Genomic DNA, 25201 nt, shown 5'->3' on the forward strand with positions numbered 1-25201 from the left:
GCAGTTGCGCGGCTGACTTAATTTTCATCAAAATTTCTGAAATTTCGATTCTTTGTAAACAAATACCCAAACGTTCAGCCCTTGAATTCAAATTGGATTTTAAACCTTTCATTCATGTTTGCACAAGCCATTCAAAATGATGCTTCCACAAACCGCTCTTCCATTTTTCGAGGTTAATTTTTCTGTTTGTTTTTAGTGTTAGAATGACCTGAAGATGCCAAAGTACCCATACTAGCACAAATCTATGAGATATTTTGATAAATTTATAGTTTTCTAAACATTTCAAAATTGTCTACTTTTTTTTTATACACCCTGTATAGTCATTTTATTGATTGAAGTAGCCGGAATTCAGTTTCTTAAGATTTACAATTGCATGCATATAACCTAAAAATTGATTGATAAAGTTTTCATTATTGCATATATTTAAATCATATATTGTTGAGAGTTGCCATGCAACCTTAGAACTAAAAGAACGTTGTGCTAGATTGGATCAACAAATACAGTAAAGCCCGTTTCGGCCGTCGAACTTTTTATGTGCTCAACCCAGGCTGAACCTAGCTAATGTTAATGAGCTAAATGAGCTAAAGTCTTTGTTTAAGTTCATTTGCATTTGATTCGGCAGATGAAAAGTTCGACGTCTGAAACGGACCAAACACCTACCAGCTTTAGCTAGCAATGAAAGTTATGAAACGATTATTATATGTATAAAATTGATTGTATAAAATTTGAGGCGCCTATGATATATACTTTAGGGCCATTATACTTTGTTTTAACTCTTTCAATAGTAGAGTAACTCTATCGTCGGTGATTATGTTTTCAGTAAAGTCGTACGTAATAATGCCTCAGTACAAGAAGCAATTGCAGTCTGAGCCCAGCAAACCATTTCCACGAGACCAGAATTTCTAGCGAGTTTTTCAGCTTTCTTTGCCAACTGAAACGCATCGCTGAGGAATTTCGTTTGCTTTTCAGGCTGGAGTTGTGCACGCCTTTTGTAAAGTTTCGCCTGTGCCAATGTTAACCAAATTTCCCTATATGGCATAAGTCGATTCCCATCACAATCTGATTCATTTACTGTCATGATACTTATTTTGGCTTTTTGAAGACTCTCTTTATCGACGTCTTCTTTGATCATCTTTCCTGACATATTATATCCCAGATGATATGCTGCTAACAAGATATGTGCAGTATGAATCATGTCTGGTCGTGCCACTGTAGCGTCTTTAACATACTCCAGGTGTTCCAGTGCCATGAGACAAAGTTCCACCGGCGAAGGTCCTTTATCGTATTGACTATCATACACAAAAGCCGCAATTAAAAGAGCAGCAGCAGTAAGAAGCCCGTGTTCCATCATTTCCGCGATGGCTAAAGCGTCAGTTGAGATATCCCGAGATTCAGTTGCAGCTTTGTCAGACACACGCGCCACTACATTTTCCAAAAAACGAAAAAGACTTTCAAAAGGTTCCCCTGCTCGCGAGAAATATCCTCGGTATTCACTAAACAAGTTAGACGCTTCTTTGCCTTGTCGATAAGTTGCCATCAACTTCCTCAAAAATACCATTAACTTTACTTCAAGTTTCCCAGGATATTTTTGATGTTCAAAGCGCTTGGCCGATTGTGCAAAAGATTTCCATCTCACGTTATTTATGTCTTCGGTTAAAGCTTCATTAACCTCAATGCAACGTTTTTCTGCTGCCGGACTTAATGAAATACGTTTAATTGTCAAAGGAATTACTGGCTTTCTCTTGTTTAGACCACCAGGCTGTAGTTTTGCCTTCCAAGTTTCGAACGACATTCTTTCAACTTTTCCCTGCAGCATTTCATAGCTTTCTGGTTCCTCTGTGAACACTCCACCAAAACAAGGAGCGATAAAGATCGCGATCACAAATGTTGATGGGATAGGGTTGGACTTCTCGTCCAGCACTGGTTCAAAGAAAATTTCCCACTGTTCTCCTCGTTTTGGCTGACCAATTACGTCAGGCCAGATCATCTTCTGGATGGCTTTTTCAACTTTCTTCTTAATTTCGGAAATGTTTTCAGTTTTCTCTCCCTGGACAACGCCATCATCATCAATACCATAGTAAATGTGACCACCCCTGTGGTTAGCGAACGCTGATACGTAACAACTGAATTTGTTACTTTTACTAATCATACGATCTGCGAGTGTGACGCGCTTAGATGAATCTGATTTCAGGAGCTTGAATTGAATGACCTCATTTTCTCCAAGATCACAGTCTTGATCCTTACGAAATGTTTTCTGGTGTGAGTCAAGTTGGACGGGTTCATCAACAAAAAATCTGTTCATTGTTTTTAACGTGTTTGGGACATTGCCAATAAGCGCAACTTGTGCATTAGTAGAGAGGTAAAGATTGTATTGAATAGTGACGAGCGAGGGGGCTTTACTGACTCTTATTTCTATAATTTTCTCATTCTTATCCCCCAATTTAATTAGCATCTTGGACTTGGTTTCCTGAACTCCAAATCTGGATTGTAAAGACTGTTCTAGCGTTCGAATCAAGAAGTCGGATATCGTATGGGAGAACAAGTTACCTTCCGTTTCTTCACCACGAAGTTCCACTCTTCCGCCATTGCTATTGAACAAGGCGCAGATTGTATTAACAATTTCCATTTTTTTCTGCTCTTTGTATTTTTTATCCTTCGATATTTTTTCTACCGAGAATATTATATGAATAATATCATCGACATAACGATTCGTTAGCATTGCTGTCCCCATGTCGTGAGGCAACTTTTAAAAAACGTTCTACAGTTGTAATCGACACTTTGAATACACAAAAGTAATGTAATTTATGTGTATATATCATCCACTACATGCTTGTTCTTTGAAAATCTAAATAACAAAAACAATCATGATAACTGATAGAATTTTATCGTTGACTCTGTCAGCAAGATCGCTTCGGGATCGCCTTTGGCTTTGCCGAAGTTTTATTAAAGCCTTCGGCTTGGCTGTTAACTGTTGACATGGGTTGCCTTAGATGAGGGGTACAGTCCGTAATGTAAAGAAACGCTTTGACTTTGTTTACATTTATTATTTATTTACACATAAATTTGAGCAATTTTGAAACAAGTAGACAATCCGTTGTTACGATATCTGAATTTGTTATTGCTCGTGGTAAATCTTATACTACATTTCTGATATGTACGGCGTCTTTCGCCTTAGTGCATGCTTAAACAAATACGCGTTGATGCAGGTATGCCACGCCGGTATGTACGGATACTTCGTTCGGAGACGTGGCCGGGCAGAAATCGTATTCATATCTTAAACATGGCCATGCCGCCATGGTCGAACATATTGCATGTGATATTAACACAATTTAGTCCGAATATTTCCTGAAGTTATATTTTGTCTTAGCAAAAGACATCTCTTCAGACAAAATAGAGGAATGGCCCATAAAATAATTGTATTCGAAATATATATTAAAATATTACTTGATAATAAATGATATGTATTATGTAATTTTACCCAGCAAAGTAAAAATGTTTTACTCAAAATTCTGCTGAAATTAACTGGATTTATGTGATGTGTGTACTTACCATACGTTGTATATGTTTGTTGAGAAAAATCTGTACATAAAAACGACTAGACTTTTACAACCGGTAAGAGCACAAGACGAATTTATCGTTGATTACACAGCACATGTTTACATCAATGGGGTTTTCCCTATACGAGATTCTCCCCCCAGTGTCGGGGAAACGATGCCACGCTACGTTCAATAAAGACACTGCGGCGAAATTAAGTCAGTTAGCGAATCCAACAGTAGCAATGTCAACCTCGGCATAATTCAGTAAATGGAGTATTAGCGGTGGCACAGTTTTAAAAACATCGCGCGTATGACTGCAATATGTCCCTAACTTTGCATATTACTGAAATGCAGTTAGTTAACTTCTTAAAACTAAAGGCAAAGACGAAGATGGATTGTTTTTAGCATGGGCAGAGACGCGGAGAAATTCCTACACAGCGGACAGAAGAGCAATTAATATCGCCAGTTATTGAAGAGGTAGGAGAATTTAACAATGATTTACTTCTGTGTAATTGCAGTTTGTCCCGATCAGACATCGCTCATTAATTCGGAAATATGTTTAAGATTCTAATGCGCAGAAAAAAATGGACTCATTGCATCTTCGCCAGACGATTCTGCTCGTTGGCTGGAACCCGTCAATAAATTGCCGTGCCTGACAACTGTTGGTCGGTAATCGGACTGGGGAGTTATAAATAATGGGACTTAAACAGTACTTTATCAAGACTTTTTTTCTAGTAAACGCCCTTTCTAATAAACACTTCTCATTTTTCAGCCTCCTTCCTATCGGATATGAACTGCTTGCTCTATTAGGTAATAAATAGTTCCATGTTAAGAACAGACGAATATAAACCTTGATTCTAATCTTTTAGTAGAAGTAGTTTGGTAAGAGTTAGGGTCAGGTTTAGGACCAAAAGTGGATTCTAGACATGGAATTATGACCCCTACTTATAGACCATTTCCTAATCGGCTTCGCGCTGATTAACTTCTATTTGCAGAACCTTTCTTTTAATCTCGCATACACTGCTTCACACGCACAAAGAAACGTGGAGACTGATTCTATCGGATTTAATACATTGAAAAGATTGTATTACAGCGTACCGCGAGTTTAGGCATCTTCGTCCTGCAGCTAAGATCTGACGGCAACCAGTGTGCTATTAAATTACAATGAATCATTATGAACGTGTTTAAGACACTTTATACATTTATTAACATAATTTTAACATATAGAATTCACAGTAATTGCTGAGACTCGCGAGGCCCGTTTATACTTGCAATTCTTTCGGCTGTGATTTATTTACAATCGGCTAGAAAGTCATCAGGCTGAATGAAGAATAATTTCTATCACACCAGTGTTTAATGGGCTCATTTTAGTCAACGAAAATGCTCGTGTTATATATCAAAATTTAAGCTAGACCTTTAGGGATTCAGCAGTGTTTAAGCAAGAACTAGGGTATTTATGGTATTCTAACTAGGCTAAGTCTGAATCTTTTTTGCGTCACCGTCCCGCGCGTGGTATACGTCCCCCTTGATATTTGCCATTGTAAGTTTATTACGTAAATTCTTCCGACACATGCCCCATGGTAAACTGAGAAATTTCGTAAATAGAAGTTTCTATTAAATGTTTGTGCCTAGTGAGTTTTTGCCTGTACATATGTTCCTTTGATTTTGGTGATTGTCTCTGTTACATTGACTATCTTTTTAAAAAGCTTAATGGACCGTAACGTATCTTTTTTTGCTGTGGTTCTCACACTTTTTGCTGTACTTAAAATACCTTTACGTTTTTTATTCTCGTCAACTTCGCAAGTACTAACGCTTCGATAACAGAAGCAATTGTATTCTGAGCCCAGCAAGCTGTTTCTTTGAGTCGATATTCTTGAGTTAATAATCAGTGATAATTATCACTGTTACAATGATTGACCATGTTATTTTCTTTCATGCATTCCGGTACAGTCTAACACTATATTATCGTTTTCTATTGTTTTAAAAAATTGTGCTAAGCTTTATACTACCTTTAGTACCAACGATCAGACGGATCAGTGTTTATTCAGTACTAGTGAGAGTTGTCGACTGAAAAATTCAGCCCAGCCAACCATTCCCACGAGATGATAATTATTGGCGATATTCTCAGCTTTCTTAGCGTAATGAAGTGCATCATAGAGTAATTTCGTTTCCTTTTCAGGTTGGAGTTGCGAGTGTCTGATGTAAAGCATTGATTGAACCAATGTGAACGAAATCTCCCTGTATTCCGTTAGTGGATTTCCCTCACATACTGATTGATTTACTGCCATTATACTTACTTTAGCTTTTTCAAAGCTCTGTTTATCGATGTCTTTTTTGATCATCTTTCCTGATAAATTATATCCCAGATGATATGCTGCTAACGTGATGTGAGCATTATGGTACTTGTCTGCCCGTGTCAGTGGAGCATCTTTAACATACTCCAAGTGTTCCAGTGCCTTGATGCAAAATATGTCTGGTGACAATCCTGCGTCGTTTTGACTACCATCAAAAATTGACGCAGCGACTAAATAGACAGCAGCAGTAAAAGGTCCTGCTTCAATGTTTTCCGCTATCGTTAAAGCGTCAGTTGAGATATCTCGAGATTCATCAGTTTTCCCAGACACACGCGCCATTGCTGCTTTCAAAGACAAAAAAAGCACTTCAAAAACCAAGGGTTGCTCTGCTTGGGGAAAGCATTCCTGGAATTTGGTGAGCAAGACAGACGCATTTGTAATTTCACCTTGTCGATAATTTGCCCTTACTTCTTTGGACGACACTATTAACTTTACCTCAAGATTGTCAGGATATTTCTGTTCAAATTGACTGGCCCATTTCTCAAAAGATTCCCATTTCGCATTATTAATGGCCTCGGTTAAAACTTCATTAACCTCAATGCAACGTTTTTTTGCCGCAGGACTTAAAGAAACACGTTTCATTGTGGAGGGAGCTTCTTGTTTTCTCTTGTTCAGACGAACAGGCTGTAGTTTCTCCTTCCAAGTTTTGAACGACATTCTTTCAGCATTTCCCTCCACCATTTCATAGCTTTCTGGTTCCTCTGTGAACACTCCACCACAACAAGGAGCGATAAAGATCACGATCACAAACGTTGATGGGATAAGGTTGGAGTCCTCGTCCAGCACTGATTCAAACAAAATTTCCCAGTGTTCTCCTCGTTTTGGTTGACCAATCACGTCAGGCCAGATCATCTTCTGAATGGCTTTTTCAACTTTCTTCTCAATTTCAAAAATATATTTTGTTTCCTCGCCTTGGACAATGCCATCATCATCAATACCATAGTAAATGTGACCACCCCTGTGGTTAGCGAACGCTGATACGTAACAACTGAGTTTGTTACTTTTACCAATCATACGATCTGCGAGTGTGACACGCTTTGATGAATCTGATTTCAGGAGCTTGAATTGAATGACCTCATTTTCTCTAAGATCACAGTCTTGACCCTTGAGAAATGTTTTATGGTGCGAGCCAAGTTGGACGGGCTGGTCAACAAATCTTCTGTTCATTATTTCTAACGCTTTCAGGACATTGTGAATGAGCGCAACTTGTTTTTGAATAGGTCGGTAGAGATTAGAATTAATTGTGGCGAGAAAGTGAGCTTTACTAACTCTAATTGATATCATTTTCACATTTTTGTCTTCGAAATTCATAGCAACTAACTCGGATATCCAAGCTCCAAACCGAGAGGTCAACGATTGTTCGAGCGTTCGAGTCAAGGAGTCGAGTATCGTGGTGGAGACTAAGTTTCCTTTCGTTTCTTTACCGCGTATTTCCACTTTTCCGCCATTGCTATTTAACAAGGCACAGATTGCAACTGCAACTTCCTGTTTCATTTTTTCTTTGTATTTTTTATCTTTCGAAATTTCTTCTACGGAGAACATTATACGAATAATATAATTGAGTGTTGTCGCCATCTCGTCGGCCAAATATTAGAAGTTTTACATTTGTGATCTACCGCTGAATACACGAAAATAGTATAACTTACGATATCATCTGCTGACAACACTCTTTGCAGAACGTGGAGAAATCTAAATAACAAAAACAATCAACTGTGTCAGCTAGTTTAATTTCATGCTGATTCTGTAAGAATTAATAATCGCTTTGGCCCCTACTGCCCACATAAATATTTATTCTTAATACGTCGGGCCATATGTTACATAATTCCTGTTATTGCGTTATCGACCGTGTCCTCGCCTCGCTGCATGAATAACTTGAATACGCTTTGATACAACAGCTAGTACGTTCAGGTAAAATATGTGTACAATATTGTTGCCATATTATTCGCATTATATATATTAAATTAACTGACATGCAGGAGAATCGTGCATAACATACTACAGCATTATGAAAAGCCTTTAGATTAAAACAGTTATTAATAAAATAAAATAATTGCATCTGAAATATATGGTTCAAAACTCACATGACATGAAATTCTACCCACTTAAATCTGACGATCCTCTACTTAAAATTCTGCCGAAATTTCACTTAATTTATGAAAATGAGATTTACTTGTCGATGTGTGTACTTACCATGTGATGTACACGTTCTGTTGCAAGAATTTTTCACATCTAACGATGTTTTGAAGGCACCAGACGGCAGACGGGGACAAATTTTCCGGATTTCTGCCCGCGCTGCACATTTTTACTTATATTAGCAATTAGGGGTTTTCCCTATACGAGACTCGCCCCAGTCGGGGAGAAAAACCAACCTATCACACAGAATACGTTCTATAGATCCTACAGGGAAAATAAATGAGGCGAATTCTTCAGTAGCAATGCAAACTTGATCTCAAAAACAAATTCAATATTGGTAATGGCTGGTATTGGAAAATATTGCGCGTACGACTGAAATATAATAATAATAATAATAATAATAATAATAATAATAAAATATGTTCTCCGACTTAATTCGTATTACTGATTAGCTTTGCAGAATCTTTCTCTTGATCTCTCACACAAAGAAACTTAACACTGATTCACGCACACAAAGAGACTTAAGTAACTGTATTTTCTATGGATTTATTTAATTTAAAAATGTCATCTACAGCGTGAGTTTAGATAGACATCGTCCTGTTACATTATGATCATGACACCATGCAACTGATCAATAGTATGCTATTAAATTACAACACCCCTAAAATACTAACCCCTAAAATTCTATCCAGTATTCGAAGGTTTGCCTGATTATCTATAATTTTAGGCATCATAATAAGCGACTTATAATTATATAGAAGCCATTCATGCGCCTGTAAACCAACTTTTTGTTTTAGTTGTTTAGGGCCTTTTTCCTTCAACTTATATTGCTATAACTAAACACGCCCATTAATAATAATTTTTGCTACAGCTAGAAAGAATACTCCCAACCTCGCTCTCAGGCCTCGATCGGGAAAACTAATATCACCTCACCAAACATGTGATAACATATACATATATTTAAATCATATTGTCGAAAGTGACCAATCTTTGGACTGATATATTTTAAAAGCTGTTGGAACTGCAAATTCAAATATGCAAGATTGAACCAACAAATACGGTAACATGCACCAGCTTCGGCCGGCAATGAAAGGATTATTATGTATAAAATTGGTTTTAGATTGATCTAAAAAGACCACAAACTTTGGATTGATCTAAAAAGACCACAAACTTTGGGTAAACCATCTATATGATACTGATAGAATTACTGATAGACTTACGGACATTATACTTGTTTCGGTTCTTTTAGTAATACAAAATTAATATATATTATTATATGGCTGAGAAGAATTTTCAGCGGTCCATGACTTTCCCGTAATGGACCGGCACTTTCCGGTAATGGACCGGCGTCACCGGCGATCCATTACGAGATGAAAAACGGAGAAATTCTGAATGAAAAAGGCATAATAAATGCTCAAGAGAAAATTTAATTGATTTTGAAATTAATAAGACGTCTCCAGACAGTTTAGGTAAACTAAATAATTCAATATTTTGTTTTTGTTTTTATCAAATGCGTACCAGGCTACTAATACAAATGCATGCATTTCTTGTTTGTTTCAAGTGCAAATACATGTATGCCTTATGCCATATAATAAACTTTTTATCAACCTTGCTTGCTCGGTCTTTAGCGAGAAATATTGGACCTCAATCTTTTTGTACAAACCGCGCTCTTCGAGCACGGTCTGTTGAAAAAATCCTCGGTCCGATATTTCTCAATAAAGACCGAGCGAGGTTAATAAGAAGTTATTCTCTCTAGGTGTTGGGGATGTGGACTCTCAAAACCACGTAACGTTTTGTAAAGACAATGAAACGAAAATAATTGAGGTTTATCCTACATGCACACAGTAAAATGTTTCTCTATGCAATATTTACATGCAGAACCTTATATACCTTAATATTTTTTTTTCTCGTCAACTTCGCAAGTACTAATGCCTCAGTACAAGAAGCAATTGCGGTCCGAGCCCAGCAAACCATTTCCTTGAGACCAGAATCTTTGGCGAGATCCTTGGCTTTCTTTGCGAACTGAAATGCATCTTTGAGGAATTTAGTTCGATTATCAGGTTGGAATTGCGCATGTCTTATGAAAAGCATTGACTGTACCAATTTGAACCAGATCTCTCTGTATGGCAGTAATGGATTTCCGTTACATACTGCTTGATTTACTGCCATTATACTTTTTTTGGCTTCTTCAAAGCTCTCTTTCTCGATGACCTTTTTGATTACCTTTCCTTGCATATTATATCCGAGTTGATATGCTGCTAATATGATGTGAACAGCATGAATCATGTCTGGTCGTGCCACATGAGCGCCTTCGACATAATCCAGGTGATCCCGCGCCATTAAACAAAGTTCCACAGGCGACGGTCCTTTGTCGTTTTGACCATCATAAATTAATGCCACAATTAAAAAATCGGCAGCAGTAAGAAACCCGTGTTCCATGATTTCCGCGATTGCTAAAGCGTCCGTTGAGATATCTTGTGATTCGATTGCAGCTTTGCCAGACACATGCGCCACTACATTCTCCGAGAAACGAAAAAAACTTTCAAAAGGTTCCCCCGCTCGCGAGAGACGTCCTCGGTATTCAGTAATCAAGCTAGACGGATCGCCGCCTTGTCGATAAGTTCCCATCAATTTTCTCAAATACACTACTAACTTTACTTCAGGGTTTTTAGAATATTTTTGTTCTAAATGATCGGCTGATCTCGCAAAAGATTTCCAATCTCCCTTATTAATGGCCTCGGTTAAAACTTCATTAATATTAATGCAGCGTTTTGTTGCCGCAGGACTTAGTGAAATACGTTTAACTGTGGGAGGAACTTCTTGTTTTCTCTTGTTCAGACCAACAGGTTGTAGTTTCTCCTTCCAAGTTTTGAACGACATTCTTTCAACTTTTCCCTGCACCATTTCATAGCTTTCTGGTTCCTCTGTGAACACTCCACCACAACAAGGAGCGATAAAGATCACGATCACAAACGTTGATGGGATAAGGTTGGACTTCTCATCCAGCACTGGTTCAAAGAAAATTTCCCAGTGTTTTCCTCGTTTTGGTTGACCAATCACGTCAGGCCATATCATCTTCTGGATGGCTTTTTCAACTTTCTTTTCAATTTCGGAAATGTTTTCTGTGTTCTCTCCCTGAACAACGCCATCATCATCAATACCATAGTAAATGTGACCACCCCTGTGGTTAGCGAACGCTGATACGTAACAACTGAATTTGTTACTTTTACCAGCCATACGATCTGCGAGTGTGACGCGCTTTGATGAATCTGATTTCACGAGCTTAAATTGAATGATCTCATTTTCTCTGAAGGAACAGTTTCGATTTTTGTGAAATGTTTTCTGGTGTGAGCCAAGTTGGACGGGTTGATCAACAAATCTTTCGTTGATAATTTTTAACGCGTTCCGGACATTGTCAATGATCTCAACTTGTGTTTTAGTCGTGAAGTAAAGATTGTATTTAAAAGTTACAAGGAAGTCAGCTTTAGTGACACTTATTGCTATTATTTTCTCATGTTTGTATTCGAAATTTATAAAAGACTCGTTTATCTGAGCTCCAAATCGAGACACTAATGACTGTTCAAACATTCGAGTCAAGGAGTGGAGTATCGTGGTGGAGAGCAAGTTTCCTTCCGTTTCTTCACCACGTATTTCCACTTTTCCGCCATTGCTATTCAACAAGGCACAGATTGCATTAACAATTTCTTGTTTCTTCTGCTTTTTATATAAATCATGGTCTTTGTATGTTTTATCCGATATTTTTCCCGAGATTGTGATGTGAATAAGCGCCATGGTCATAAAATATCTTTGGCATTGCTGTCGCCAAAACGTTTTACAACTAAGTTGCAATAAACGTCTGGACGAACTTATGTAACTTTACCTCGTTCATTTTAATATACTCTTTGAAAAACGCCAGAGAAATCTAAATAACAAAAACAAACAGCGTATAACTACTGATGAAGTTTAGAAGACTTTCGCCCTAAAAAATAACTCTATCAGAAAAATTTGGCTTGGGGTGTGAAATTGTTAGTAAGCTCTGCTTCTGCACTGGTTGTTATCGAGTTGCAGGCTAGCAACTTGTCTCTGCAACCATGCAGTCCTGTGTTCATCATCTGGAGACAACTAGTGAAGGGAACAACATGTGTAACGGATATCGGATAATGGATTAACTGTAGACTAACACCAATAGAATAAGAAAAAGCAAGTTGCCGCGGATGCACCATTGCAAGTATTTCCGAGATTAATATATAAAATTAATATAGCAGTTGATAATGGATATAGCATTTTAGATATACTCTAAGGAAGCGTACACGCCCTATAGAACGAGAGTATAAAGGCGGGATTCGTTCAGGCGGGATTTCGCCAGACCTAGGCTGACCCGGTTCCATATGCAATTTTACAAATATAGTAAAATAACATGTAAAGCAAGATTACAGCACTGCCGAGCTAGCCTGACTAAACCGGGCTGAGCCGTCTCATATGAACAGCCCCCTGCAAAGATTGCATTTTAGCATTTATTCGTAAAGCTGCTTTTCAGGGGCTGGTTGTTCGAAAGGCGTTTAGCTTAAACGGTGGATAAGTCAAAAATAGAAAACCAAATTATTTATTTATTGAACAACTGAGCTGTAATATTTCGATGCAAATAGTTTAATTGTCAATGGAAGTACACATTGAATGCATAAGATGCAGGTTCAGTCATTCACAAGATGTATGAGAGTATTTTTAAACTTTGGCTTATCCACCGTTTAAGCTAAACGCCTTTCGAACAACTGGCCCCAGCCACGCATTTCTTACACGGTTTATTTCGTCTCGTGTGTTGGCTATGAGTAATTTTCCCTGCTTTGCGCGAGAAATATGAAAGGGTCCGCAGCCCACACATTTACGGGCTAAGAAATACCAATATATATACGTGTATATGCACTAAAGGTCTAAATATTTTGTCTGCATGCATGAATTTACTCAATTTGTAAAGCAAAAAGAAATTTAATATATACAGGCTAATTTGTGTACTTATACCCACAGGATATTTATATGCTTTTTGAGAGAATTTTTTGAGAAATAAAAACGTGCTAAATTACAATATCGCCTCTACTTGAATCCCTCGGGGAATCCCTAAATTTTTTGGGATTTCCCCCTTTGGCTCTGTCGCGAAAAATAAGCGACAACTTCGGGGATAGAAATGCGTTGTGGTTCATGGATATAAACAAGTGGATATCTTGCGTATTCGCCGGGTATCGCGTCTGACTTAATCGCATTGCAGCCATTGCTGATGGAATAATAGCGGATAATGTCCGCTCATAATTCAAACAATTAAAGAAGCAAATATAAGGCAGGCGCGGACTTCCGGACACGGACTGGAGGCCAGATTTAATTACGCAACACGAACTATTTTTCACTGATATATTGTTAATTTTAAAACCTATTATTTCTCACATATGTGATGGTAATAACTAAATGGTGCATGCATATCTTCGCTTCAATACGCGGTTAAGTTAATACAATAAAATATCTAAATAACTACAAATATCTACAAATGTATATACAAGTATACAAGTTAATATAATTTTGTACCAATTGTAATGCGATAAAACAAGGCCTGAAACCTAGCTAGGTATAGTATTGGCAAAATATTTATTGGGGGATAAAGCTTATTTAGGAACGGTTTGAAGGCACACTTCCCCAAGAGCATTTTGACACTAATAGGGTATAAAGCAGAAAATTATTTCTTTACTATTTCCAAAATACTAAATAAATATAGCTATATTGCATTACTTCAACTATATATAGAACCCCAAAACGTATTTTGGAACTTGGTCCATATATGCATCTTTAACAATAATATAGTCTACTTCTATCCCTGTAGTATTTTGGAGTCCCTGCAAACCAAGGCCCCAGGGCAATTAATTTGTTCCTTTTGCTTCCCTCATTTGTAAGCTCTGCAAATGCTGTTTGCCAGATTGGCAAGGAGCCACATGTTATTGACCTATAGAAGCCTATACTTCAATGTCAGTCACTGAATATGATGCATGAAAACATAGATTGTTCAGTTTGCATCATGATTTCAGATTTTCATTATAAAAAAATTTAAATTGTTATATATTTAATACTTTTTATATAGATTAATATTTTTTATCCCACCTTTCACTATCACATTTGTTTGCTAGTATTCAGCAGTTTGGCTTCTTCCATGCTTCTCAAAAGACACATTAAATTCTTTGCCCTTAGTCTTTGATGCTTGACATCCAATACTTAAATGCTCATGCATTCAGCAATTAGGTCATAACCTTGAAACAATGAAATATGTTATTGTTAAATTGTTTTCATTCCACATTCAATTCCGCTTAATCTGAAGATGTTTTAAGACAAAGTATCGCTTATACGAAGCAAAGAAAAAACTTGAAAGCTTTTATCACTAAATGTTTATAAACAGAATCAAGTTTTTAACGTACAACAAACAAACCCCTGTCGAATATTGCATAACCGAATATATACTAAAGTTAAAATGCATTTATTAGTGAATGCACTTACCCACATCACGACTTCAATATCAATATATTAATACTTTTAACATAATCTGTATACGCAAATAAGGAATTATCCAAAGGCTAAGCACAAAACATCAAAACAAACACTCGTATATATATTGCGTAAAAATATGAATATGAACATAAGCTGGGAAGCGGGGATTCCCCAACGAGAAAAGACGTCATAATATTGCGCTTACGACGGTAATCCGTAATCGTTCGTGATTTTGCATTATTTTTAACCGCACAAGATGTATTTTGCTAATCAGTTAACTTAGAGCCGAAGATTGGCTACTTTAAGTTGCTGAAAAATGATGCTGGGTGTTCTAATTTTACGTATAAACAGTAGACTACCGTGTTGCGACATGAACCAACACGTCATTGCATAAAAAACACTGGATATTTTTCGCGCAAGAAAAAATGTCGGCAGTCGCCAGAAAATATCCGAACAGAACATTAAACATATATACACATATATACATAGACGAACATATGAACAAATGACTATTATTAGTACGGGTACTTACCACATGATGGATGAGGTTTTTATTGAGAGAATTAAATTTTAAAAAACAAACTATTAAAAGAACATCGAGCATCAAACTGATTATATATGCATATTCTAACTTGGAGGGGTTTTCCCTATACGAAATTTGCCCCAGTGTCGGGGAAAAGACGCTACGCGTCGCTAGGCTACGTTCCCACGCTACGTTCAATTAAGACACTGTGGGGAATTTAAATAGGCGAATTCTACAGTAGCAATGTTAACCTCGGCATAAAAGAGTTAAGCGGAGTATTAGCGATGGCCCGGTTTTACAAGTATCGCGCGTATACTAAAGCAACATAGTCTGACTTTGCATACTGATATTACGAAGGTGCAGTTAGTTGATTTCTTAAACCAAAGACGAAGATGGATTGTTTTTAGCATGGGCAGAGACGCGGAGAAATTCCTGAACAGCGGAAAGAAATTGTATATTGTATATTTGTAGCCTACTCGTGAATAAATTGCATGTCGTGCATGACAGCTGTGGGTCAGTATTCAGACTTGAATAATAGAGATTAAACGAACTTGACAAGTCTTTTATTAAGACTTCTTCTCTAGAAACACCACCCTAAGTAAGCTTTCCTTATCATCTGGCCTCGGTCCTGTCAGACTTGAACTGCTCTACAACTACTTCGCGCTGAGTATAGCTTCCATTTGCAGAACCTTTCCTTTGATCTCGCACGCATGCACTAGTTCACACGTACAAAGAAACTTAAGAGACTGTAGTCCATGCATCGATTCATTTTATTGAAAAGATTGTATTTACAGCGTACCGCGAGTTTAGGCATTTTCGTCCTGCAGTATATAGGATCTGACGGCAACTTAATCAACAGTGTGCTATTAAATTACAATGAATCATTATGAACGTGTTTAAGAAACTTTATACATATATAACGTGCCACAAACTGGTTCGAATTAACTTTGTTTAAAGGAAATGTCAAACTGGATATATAGATACAAATATCTGTATAAAACTGTAAATCTCTTAAAAATCTAAACCAACTCTGTCTCTCAGTCTCAACCCCTTCAGTCTCCGTCCCTCAAAACCGTTATTTTGCTCACGTTTCCGAAGTGACTTAGCGACTATATGAAATACTTAAACTTCAAAACAATGTTACAAAACTGTCAAATATTTAAGAAATAGAAAACATTTTCCGTGTTTCTATACAGTTTTAGTATAATTTCAGTATTGAAAAATGACCTTTGAGCATTCTGATTGGCTCCTTCAGCAGTAACTATATGAGGCAATAGTTACTGCTCTTAACCAATCGGCACGCGCGTACTATAAATGTTGTATTATAATGACTATGTACACATGTAATAACATTAAGTATTTACTGCTGCTGTGCTGGGACTTGCAGCACTTCCCTTTCTGACGAGGTCCGTTTACATTTGCAATTCTTTCGGCTGCGATTTATTTACAATAGGCTAAAAGAATGTCAGTTGAATGAAGAATAAATTTCTACAATTTCTAGAAGTCAACGAAAATGCTCGTGTTATATATATAGAGGGGGGGATATTCATATATATTCGTGATACGCAGGATTAATGTATTTTCAAATCAATTGTCTTTACAGTCTATTAACATGAATATATGAATATGCCCCCCCCCCCAATTATCGATGCTGGCTATGCCAAAGTTTATATATCAAAATTTAATCTTGACCTTTTGGGATTCAGCGGTGCTTATGCAAAAACTAGGGTATTTATCTTTTTTTTCTATAATAAATTTTCTGAATCTTTTTTTTCGTCACCCGTTTCGCGGTATACTATTTAACCCTTAATTTTTGCCATTGTATATAAGTTGATTACGTAAATACTTCCAGACACATGCCCCATGGTAAACGGAGAAATTTCGTAAATAGAAGTTTCTATTACTAAATGTTTGTGCCTGGTGAGTTTTTGCCTGTACATATGTTCCATTAATTTTGGTGATTGAAAGGTTTAGTGGACCGTTAATTATCGTTTTTTGCTGTGGTTCTCACACTTTTTGCCGTACTTTAAATACTTTTATGTTTTTCATTACGGTCAACTTTGCAAGAACTAACGCTTCGATAAAAGAAGCAATTGTATTCTGAACCCAGGAAGCTGTTTCTTTGAGTCGATAATCTTTCGCTTGATCATACGCTTTCTTTGCGTATCTAAATGCATCCTTGATGTATTTGTTTTGCTTTTCAGTTTCGAATTGCGCGCGTCTGATGGAAAGCATTGATTGAGCCAACTTGAACCAAATCTCTCTGTATTCGGTTAATGGATTTCCGTCACATACTGATTGATTTACTTCCATGACACTTTTTTTTGCTTTTTCGAAGCTCTCTTTATCGATGTCTTTTTTGATCATTTTTCCTGACAAATTAAATCCCAGCAGATATGTGGCCAACGTGATGTGTGCAAGATGGTACATGTCCGCCTGTGTCACGGGGGCACCTTCAACATACTCCAGGTGCTCCAGTGCAGTGATACAAAATTCGTCCGGTGATAATCCTTCGTCGACTTTTGGAATATCATAAGTTGATGCCGCAACTAACATACCAGCAGTAGTAAAAATTCCGGGTTCTATGCGTTCTGCCATGGTTAAAGCATGGGTTAGGATATCTCTGGGTTCACTCGATTCACCAGACACACACTCTAATGCTGCTTTCAACAACACAAAAACGGATGAAAAAGGTTCTCCTGCTCGGATAAACAACTCTTGCTTTTCATTAACCAAGACAGACGCTTCGCAAATATTTCCTCGTCGATAACATGCCATTACTCTCCTCGCCAATACAACTAATTGTACGCCGAGATCGTTCGGATAACTCCGTTCAAGTTGACTGGCGCGACTCTCGAAAGACTCCATTTCTCCATTATTAATGGCATCGGTTAAAACTTCAAGAACCTTGAGGCAACGCTTTTTTGACGCAGAACTTAATGAAATACGTTTGATTGCGGAAGGAACTTTTTGCTTTCTCTTCTTTTGACCAGCAGGCTGTAGTTTCTCCTTTAATGTTATAAACGGCATTCTTTCAACTTTCCCCTCCACCATTTCATAGCTTTCTGGTTCCTCTGTGAACACTCCACCAAAACAAGGAGCGATAAAGATCACGATCACAAACGTTGATGGGATAGGGTTGGACTTCTCGTCCAGCACTGGTTGAAAGAAAATTTCCCAGTGTTCTCCTCGTTTTGGTTGGCCAATCACGTCAGGCCAGATCATTTTCTGGATGGCTTTTTCAACTTTGTTTAGAACTTCGGAATTTTTTTCTGTTTCCTCTCCCTGAACAATGCCATCATCATCGATACCATAGTAAATGTGACCACCCCTGTGGTTAGCGAACGCTGATACGTAACAACTGAATTTGTTACTTTTACCAGTCATACGATCTGCGAGTGTGACGCGCTTTGATGGAGCTGCCATTACGAGCTTGAATTGAATGACGACATCTTCTACGAAACCACAGTCTTGACCTTTATGGAATGTTTTGTGGTGTGAGCCAAGTTGGACGGGTTGATCAACAAATCTTCTGCTCATTATTTTTAACGCGATTTGGACGTTGCCAATGAGCTCAACTTGTTTTTGAAGGGGGCGGTAAAGATTGCATTTATATGTGACGAGTGAGGGAACTTTCCTGACTTTAATTAAAATAATTTTTTCATGTTTCTCCTCTTTAAAGTCGACTGATTTGGTTATATCAACTCCGAACCGGGATATTAAAGACTGTTCTAGCATTCGGGTCAAGGAGTCGAGTGCTGCGGTGGAGACCAAGTTTCCTTCCGTTTCTTCAACACGTATTTCCACATTCCCGCCATTGCTATTTGAGAATGCACAGACTGAAATAGCAACGTCCTTTTTTATCTTCTCTTTGCCTTTTTTATCCGATGTTTCTTTTAGAGAGAATGAATGAATGACGTTATCCATTCCGGTGACATTGTTGTCGCTACATCGTCACTCAAACGTTTTTTTAATTACGTTGCAAAAGCTGCAAACTTTGAATTCAGGACTGGATTAGTTTATGTGCAAGTATCTCGTTCATATCATGCTTGTGATACACTCTGCTCGCAATGCTCTTTGAAAATCTAAATAACAAAAAAATCTCCGTCACTGATAGAATTCTTATAAGTCAGTGAACAAGATTCCAATTAAGTTTAAAAGTAGTGAAATAACTCCGGTAAAAAATGGAAATGAGAGTAGGTTTTATATATGAAAAATATTTTCATAGGATGTAGTATATAGCTAAATTGTTATAGAGCTGTCAGTTGAAAAAACAAGACACAGTAGAGTGAGATAAATGTTGTGCATTGTTGAAAACTAGGTCTAATATTGAAGGTAACTGACAAAGTACATTTTATAGTGAAGCATTTAAATTACCATGGAATATTAACGATGAACATAATAGCTGCATTTATTATATAATATGCAGTGTTTTATTGACGAATCCGCCAACGATCGACGATTGAGACACTGACTAGGCGAAACACTAGGCGAAAGGCATAATTTAAAAATAAAATTTAAAGCAAATGAGTTTCAAAATGTAAAATTTATTGGCTTACGTTTAGTTGAATTGCTCACAACATCTTCAGGGCAGCATGCAATTAAAACTTATATTTACAAAGATGGGTTCTATATATACACAATTTTTTACGGTTATAACTATATTCAAATAGTAAATTAAACGGTTATAACTATATTCAAATAGTAAAATAATAGAAAAGAATGAAAACAACTTGTCAGTAATATATTAGTACATATTATAAGTTTAGTTTGTTCCTGTAATTAATTTTGTACCATTGAAATGCAAGTGAGAATGCAAGGTCAGTTTCTTTAGGAAGGGTTTGGGGGACACTTACCCAAGTAAATTTTGAAATTTAGGGTAAAGCAGATGCCATTTCTTTATTATTTCCAAATATTAAAAATATACTGCATTACTTTAACTTATAACCCCCAGACTTATCATCATTTTTTGGAACTATGTCTGTGTATCTTCAAACAATAGTTCAATTATTTTCCTGCAAACTTGGAGGTCCCTTCATACCAGGGACCCATTCCTATTTTATAGCTAACTGGAAAAATAGGAATGTATGGTGAAAGGAAAAGGTGGGATAAAGGCTTTTATAGATCAATAATAGTGCATCCTTGCCAATAAGCATTCAGAGCTTACAAACTTGGGGGAGCAAAAAGAGCAAATTGCCCTGGGCCTGGTTTGAAAGAACCTCTAAGTTTGCAGGAATAGAATTGAACTATTGTTTGAAGATACACAGACATAGTTCCAAAAAAATGATGATAAGTCTGGGGGTTATAAGTTGAAGTAATGCAGAAAATGTTTAATATTTGGAAATAATAAAGTGGCATCTGCTTTACCCTAAATTTCAAAATTTGAAATGAAACTATATATATATATATATATATATATATATATATATATATATATATATATATATATATATATATATATATATATATATATAAATTTGCTTTTATATATATCCTTTTATATATCTCCTGCATATAAGGAAAAACTGACTATATTATTGGGAAGAATACCAACTCATGAATCACAGCAACTTTGAGCATCTCTTCTGCTATATTGCAGTTGCTAGACACAAGCACCGTTGAGTTTTGAAAATTTAGATTTTAACATCCCATATTTAAATGTCCATTCAACAATTAGGGCGGTACTTAATGACAATAAGATATATGTTGTTGTTTAATAGCTTTCGTCAAATCCCCTTAGTCTCAAGATATCTTATTTAAGACAAAACAATCACTTAGGAATGCAAAGAAAAAGCTTTAAAGCTCTTATCACTAAATATGTGCAAATAGAATCAAGTTTTATGGTAAAAAATGCAAGGATTTGCTAGGATTTCGTAACAATCGAACCCGTGAGGCCCAGACTAAATTATGCATGACTCACATTACGATATTCGAAAATTGCCCCTTTTTACTGAATTTAAGTTAAAATGCATATATATGATCGGTGCGTGTACTTACCCACACGATAAATATACTGCTTTCGACACAACCCGATAACATCTAAGGAATTATTTCAACGCAATATAGCGCAAGAACTTGTAAACAATCATATATTAGGGAACAATATTTATTAAAAGACAAGCTAAGGGGAATTCCCTGCGTCCCAATCGAGAAAACGACGTCATTCTGGTTTAATCCAATATTGTAACAATATCGCGTACGACTGGAATCGTGTGAACTCTGTATTGCTGTTCAACAGCTCAAGATACATTTTCCTAATCAGTTAATCCAGAATCGGAGGACTGGCTACTTTAGTTTGCTGAAAAATGACGCTGGGAGATCGTTTGTAGTGTAGACTACAGACACGTCATCACACGAAAAACGCGCTGGAAGGCTGGAAAGGGGCGGGGATGTTTCGCGCAAGAAAAAAATGTCTCGACAAAATATCCGCAGACCAGGCAAAAAGACGTTTCACACAAATCGATTTTTTGTTCTAGAAATGTGCGGTGCTCCTGTCGGTGTACTCCGATACTATTCAATTAAGTTTCCATTATTAAGAATGTTTTACATCCGTAGAAATGCTTAAAGATCTTTGCTTTGAAGAAACCACCATGAATTACGGCCTGATCAAATGCATGACGACGATCGCAATTTGAACAACATACTACATATTTTGGTACCGGAATAAAGAGCCGCCCAATCCTGAACTTCTGTAGTTTTCACCTAAATTTTATACACTGTAAAAGCTGGGTCAAAAAACGGGTCGTTTAAATATGTCTCACACAACCCGCTTAAAAACGGCTCGTTTTAATCAAATAATAAAATGGGTCAAAATGACCCATTGATGACCCATTAGCAATAGTTGTTTTAAACCATACTTTTTGGGTAAAAAAAACAAAAAGGGTTTGTTTGGATGCATCTGAGACAACCCATTTAAATTGGCAACTTTAACCCAAAATAATGGATGAAAGTGACCTTTCAGATTTCAACCATTTAAAAATACGAGTTAATACTATATACCAAATTTAAATATCCAAACCAATGCATACGTCAGCATCGAAATGAAACATGCAAAACGCCGAAATAAAAATAATAACTTAAAATGAAATAATCTATTAAATTTACTGATATATAAAAAATCTCACAATATTCTCATTTACATTCTCATTTATTGGCCACATCTGACCAAGCAATTCTTTAAATGTTTAAAATAACCAATTCAAATTGTTTACGACCTGTAAAAAGGCATGGGTATTTTTACCCATCTGTTTTTACAGTGTATACTTACTGTTGGATATTGTGTGTATTATCATAAGTACATATAGTCATTCATTGATTGAAGTAGCCGGTATTCAGTATCTTAAGATTTACAATTGCATGCATATAACCTAAAAATTGATTAATAAAGTTTTCATTATTGCATACTTATATTTAAATCACATATTGTTGAGAGTTGCCATGCAACCTTAGAACTACAAGAACGTTGTGCTAGATTGGATCTACAAATACAGTAAGGCCCGTTTCGGCCGTCGAACTTTTTATGTGCTGAGCCCAGGCTGAACCTAGCTTATGTTAATGAGCTAAATGAGCTAAAGTGTTTGTTTAAGTTCAGTTGCATTTGATTCGGCACATGAAAAGTTCGACGTCTCAAACGGGCCAAACATCTACCAGCTTTGGCCAGCAATGAAACGATTATTATATGAATAAAATTGATTGTATAAAATTTGAGGCGCCTATGATATATACTTTAGGGCCATTATACTTTGTTTTAACTCTTTCAATAGAAGAGTAACTCTATCGTCGGTGATTATGTTTTCAGCACTGAATTTGTACGTAATAATGACTCAGTACAAGAAGCAATTGCAGTCTGAGCCCAACAAACCATTTCCACGAGACCAGAATCTTTGGCGAGATTCTCAGCTTTCTTTGCCAACTGAAACGCATCGGTGAGGAATTTCGTTTGCTTTTCAGGTCGGAGTTGTGCATGTCTTTTGTAAAGTATTGCTTGTGCCAATGTTAACCAAATTTCCCCGTATGGCATAAGTCGATTCCCATCACAATCTGATTTATTTACTGTCATGATACTTGTTTTGGCTTTTTGAAGGCTCTCTTCATCGATGTCTTCTTTGATCATCTTTCCTGACATATTATATCCCAGATGATATGTAGCTAATATGATATGTGCAGCATGAATCATGTCTGGTCGTGCCACTGTAGCTTCTTCAACATACTCCAGGTGTTCAATTGCCATGAGACAGAGTTCCATCGGCGAAGGTCCTTTGTCGTTTCGACTATCATACACTAAAGCCGCAATCAAAAGAGCAGCAGCAGTAAGAAGGCCGTGCTCCATCATTTCCGCGATGGCTAAAGCGTCAGTTGAGATATCCCGAGATTCACTCGTAGCTTTGCCAGACACGCGCGCCACTACCTTTTCCCAGAATCGAAAAAAACTTTCAAAAGGTTCCCCTGCTCGCGAGAAACATCCTCGGTATTCACTAAACAAGTTAGACGCTTCGTTGCCTTGTCGATAAGTTGCCATCAACTTCCTCAAAAATACCATCAACTTCACTTCAAGTTTGCCAGAATATCTTTGTTCAAAATGCCTGACCAATATTCCAAAATCTTCCCAATTTGCGTTATTTATGGCATTGGTTAAAGCTTCATTAACCTTAATGCAACGTTTCTTTGCCGTTGGACCTAGTGAAATACGTTTGATTGCGGAAGAAACTTCTTGAGGTTCAAGGTAATCTCTTTTGGACGCAGGACTTAATGAAACACATTCGGTCGTGGAAGGAATTTCTTGTTTTCTCTTGTTCAGACCAACAGGCTGTAGTTTCTCCTTCCAAGTTGTGAACGACATTCTTTTAACGTTTCCCTTCACCATTTCATAACTTTCTGGTTCCTCTGTGAACACTCCCTCAAAACAAGGAGCGATAAAGATCACGATCACAAAAGTTGATGGGATAAGGTTGGACTTCTCGTCCAGCACTGGTTGAAAGAAAATTTCCCAGTGTTCTCCTCGTTTTGGTTGACTAATCACGTCAGGCCAGATCATCTTCTGGATGGCTTTTTCGACTTTCTTCAAAATTTCAGAGTTTTTTTCTGTTTTCTCTCCATGGATAATGCCATCATCATCAATGCCATAGTAAATGTGACCACCCCTGTGGTTAGCGAACGCTGATACGTAACAGATGAATTTGTTACTTTTACCAGTCATACGATCTGCGAGTGTGACATGCTTTGATGAATCTGATTTCAGGAGCTTGAATTGAATGACCTCATTTTCTCCGAAACCACAGTCTTGACCTTTATGAAATGTCTTCTGGTGTGAGCCAAGTTCGACGGGTTGGTCAACACAACGTTTGTTTATTATTTTTAAGGCGTCTGGGATATTGCCAATGACCTCAACCTGTTTTCAAGTGGGACGGTAAAGATTGCATTTAAATGCGACGAGTAATAGGCCTTTAACGACTCTAATTAATATAATTTTTTCATGTTTGACCTCATCAAAGTCAACTGAGTTGGTTATATGAGCTCCGAACCGGGACATTAATGACTGCTCTAGCGTTCGAGTCAAGGAGTCGAGTGTCGTGGTGGAAACCAAGTTACCTTCCGTTTCCTCAACACGAAGTCGCACTGTTCCGCCATTGCTATTTGACAAAGCACAGACTGCAATAGCAACGTCTATTTTTATCCTCTCTAGATCTTTGTCTTTTTTATTCGATTTTTTTTTTACAAAGAATGAAAGAAAGACGGTATCCATTCCGGTTGCATTGTTGTCGCTACATCGCCAATGAAACGCTTTATAAATTCATTGCACAAGCTGCAAACTGAATTCAGGTCTGAAATCACACAAGCTGAATTCAGGTCTGGATTAGTTTATGTGCAAATATCTCCGTTCATATTACGCTCGTTATACCCTCTGCCGGCAATGCTCTTTGACTTTGGAAAACCGAGGAAAATCTAAACAACAAAAACAAACTCCGTCACCGATAGAATTCTTGTATGACAGAGTAGGGTTAAATATGAAAATATTTCTATTTTCACGCTATATTTTCATATGATGTAGCCATGTTCAGGAGCGATTTAGTTTAAAAAAGACACAAAAAGAATCGCCAAGGTTTTCTTACAAACAAAATCGTTTCTAAGCAGAGCGA

The 25201-nt window shown here is 37.1% G+C and overlaps 3 protein-coding genes across 3 annotated transcripts; all 3 read right to left on the bottom strand.

Moving 5' to 3' along the window:
* Positions 1 to 696: 696 nt before the first annotated feature.
* Positions 697 to 3979, bottom strand: LOC114526926. The gene is made up of 2 exons (XM_028548470.1): positions 3550 to 3979; positions 697 to 2845 (listed from the first exon to the last, which is right to left on the bottom strand). The coding sequence occupies exon 2, from the start codon at positions 2729 to 2731 to the stop codon at positions 809 to 811; it is 1923 nt and encodes a 640-aa protein (XP_028404271.1). The 5' UTR covers positions 2732 to 2845; positions 3550 to 3979; the 3' UTR covers positions 697 to 808.
* Positions 3980 to 9880: 5901 nt separating this feature from the next.
* Positions 9881 to 14633, bottom strand: LOC114526839. The gene is made up of 3 exons (XM_028548365.1): positions 14552 to 14633; positions 14162 to 14307; positions 9881 to 11945 (listed from the first exon to the last, which is right to left on the bottom strand). The coding sequence occupies exon 3, from the start codon at positions 11819 to 11821 to the stop codon at positions 9881 to 9883; it is 1941 nt and encodes a 646-aa protein (XP_028404166.1). The 5' UTR covers positions 11822 to 11945; positions 14162 to 14307; positions 14552 to 14633.
* Positions 14634 to 16701: 2068 nt separating this feature from the next.
* On the bottom strand, positions 16702 to 21447 carry LOC114527034. The gene is made up of 2 exons (XM_028548603.1): positions 21063 to 21447; positions 16702 to 19150 (listed from the first exon to the last, which is right to left on the bottom strand). The coding sequence occupies exon 2, from the start codon at positions 18990 to 18992 to the stop codon at positions 17073 to 17075; it is 1920 nt and encodes a 639-aa protein (XP_028404404.1). The 5' UTR covers positions 18993 to 19150; positions 21063 to 21447; the 3' UTR covers positions 16702 to 17072.
* Positions 21448 to 25201: the final 3754 nt, after the last annotated feature.

Source organism: Dendronephthya gigantea, unplaced genomic scaffold, assembly GCF_004324835.1.
Source record: "Dendronephthya gigantea isolate DGI-Jeju-01 unplaced genomic scaffold, DenGig_1.0 000042F, whole genome shotgun sequence".
Taxonomy (NCBI): Eukaryota; Metazoa; Cnidaria; class Anthozoa; order Malacalcyonacea; family Nephtheidae; genus Dendronephthya; species Dendronephthya gigantea.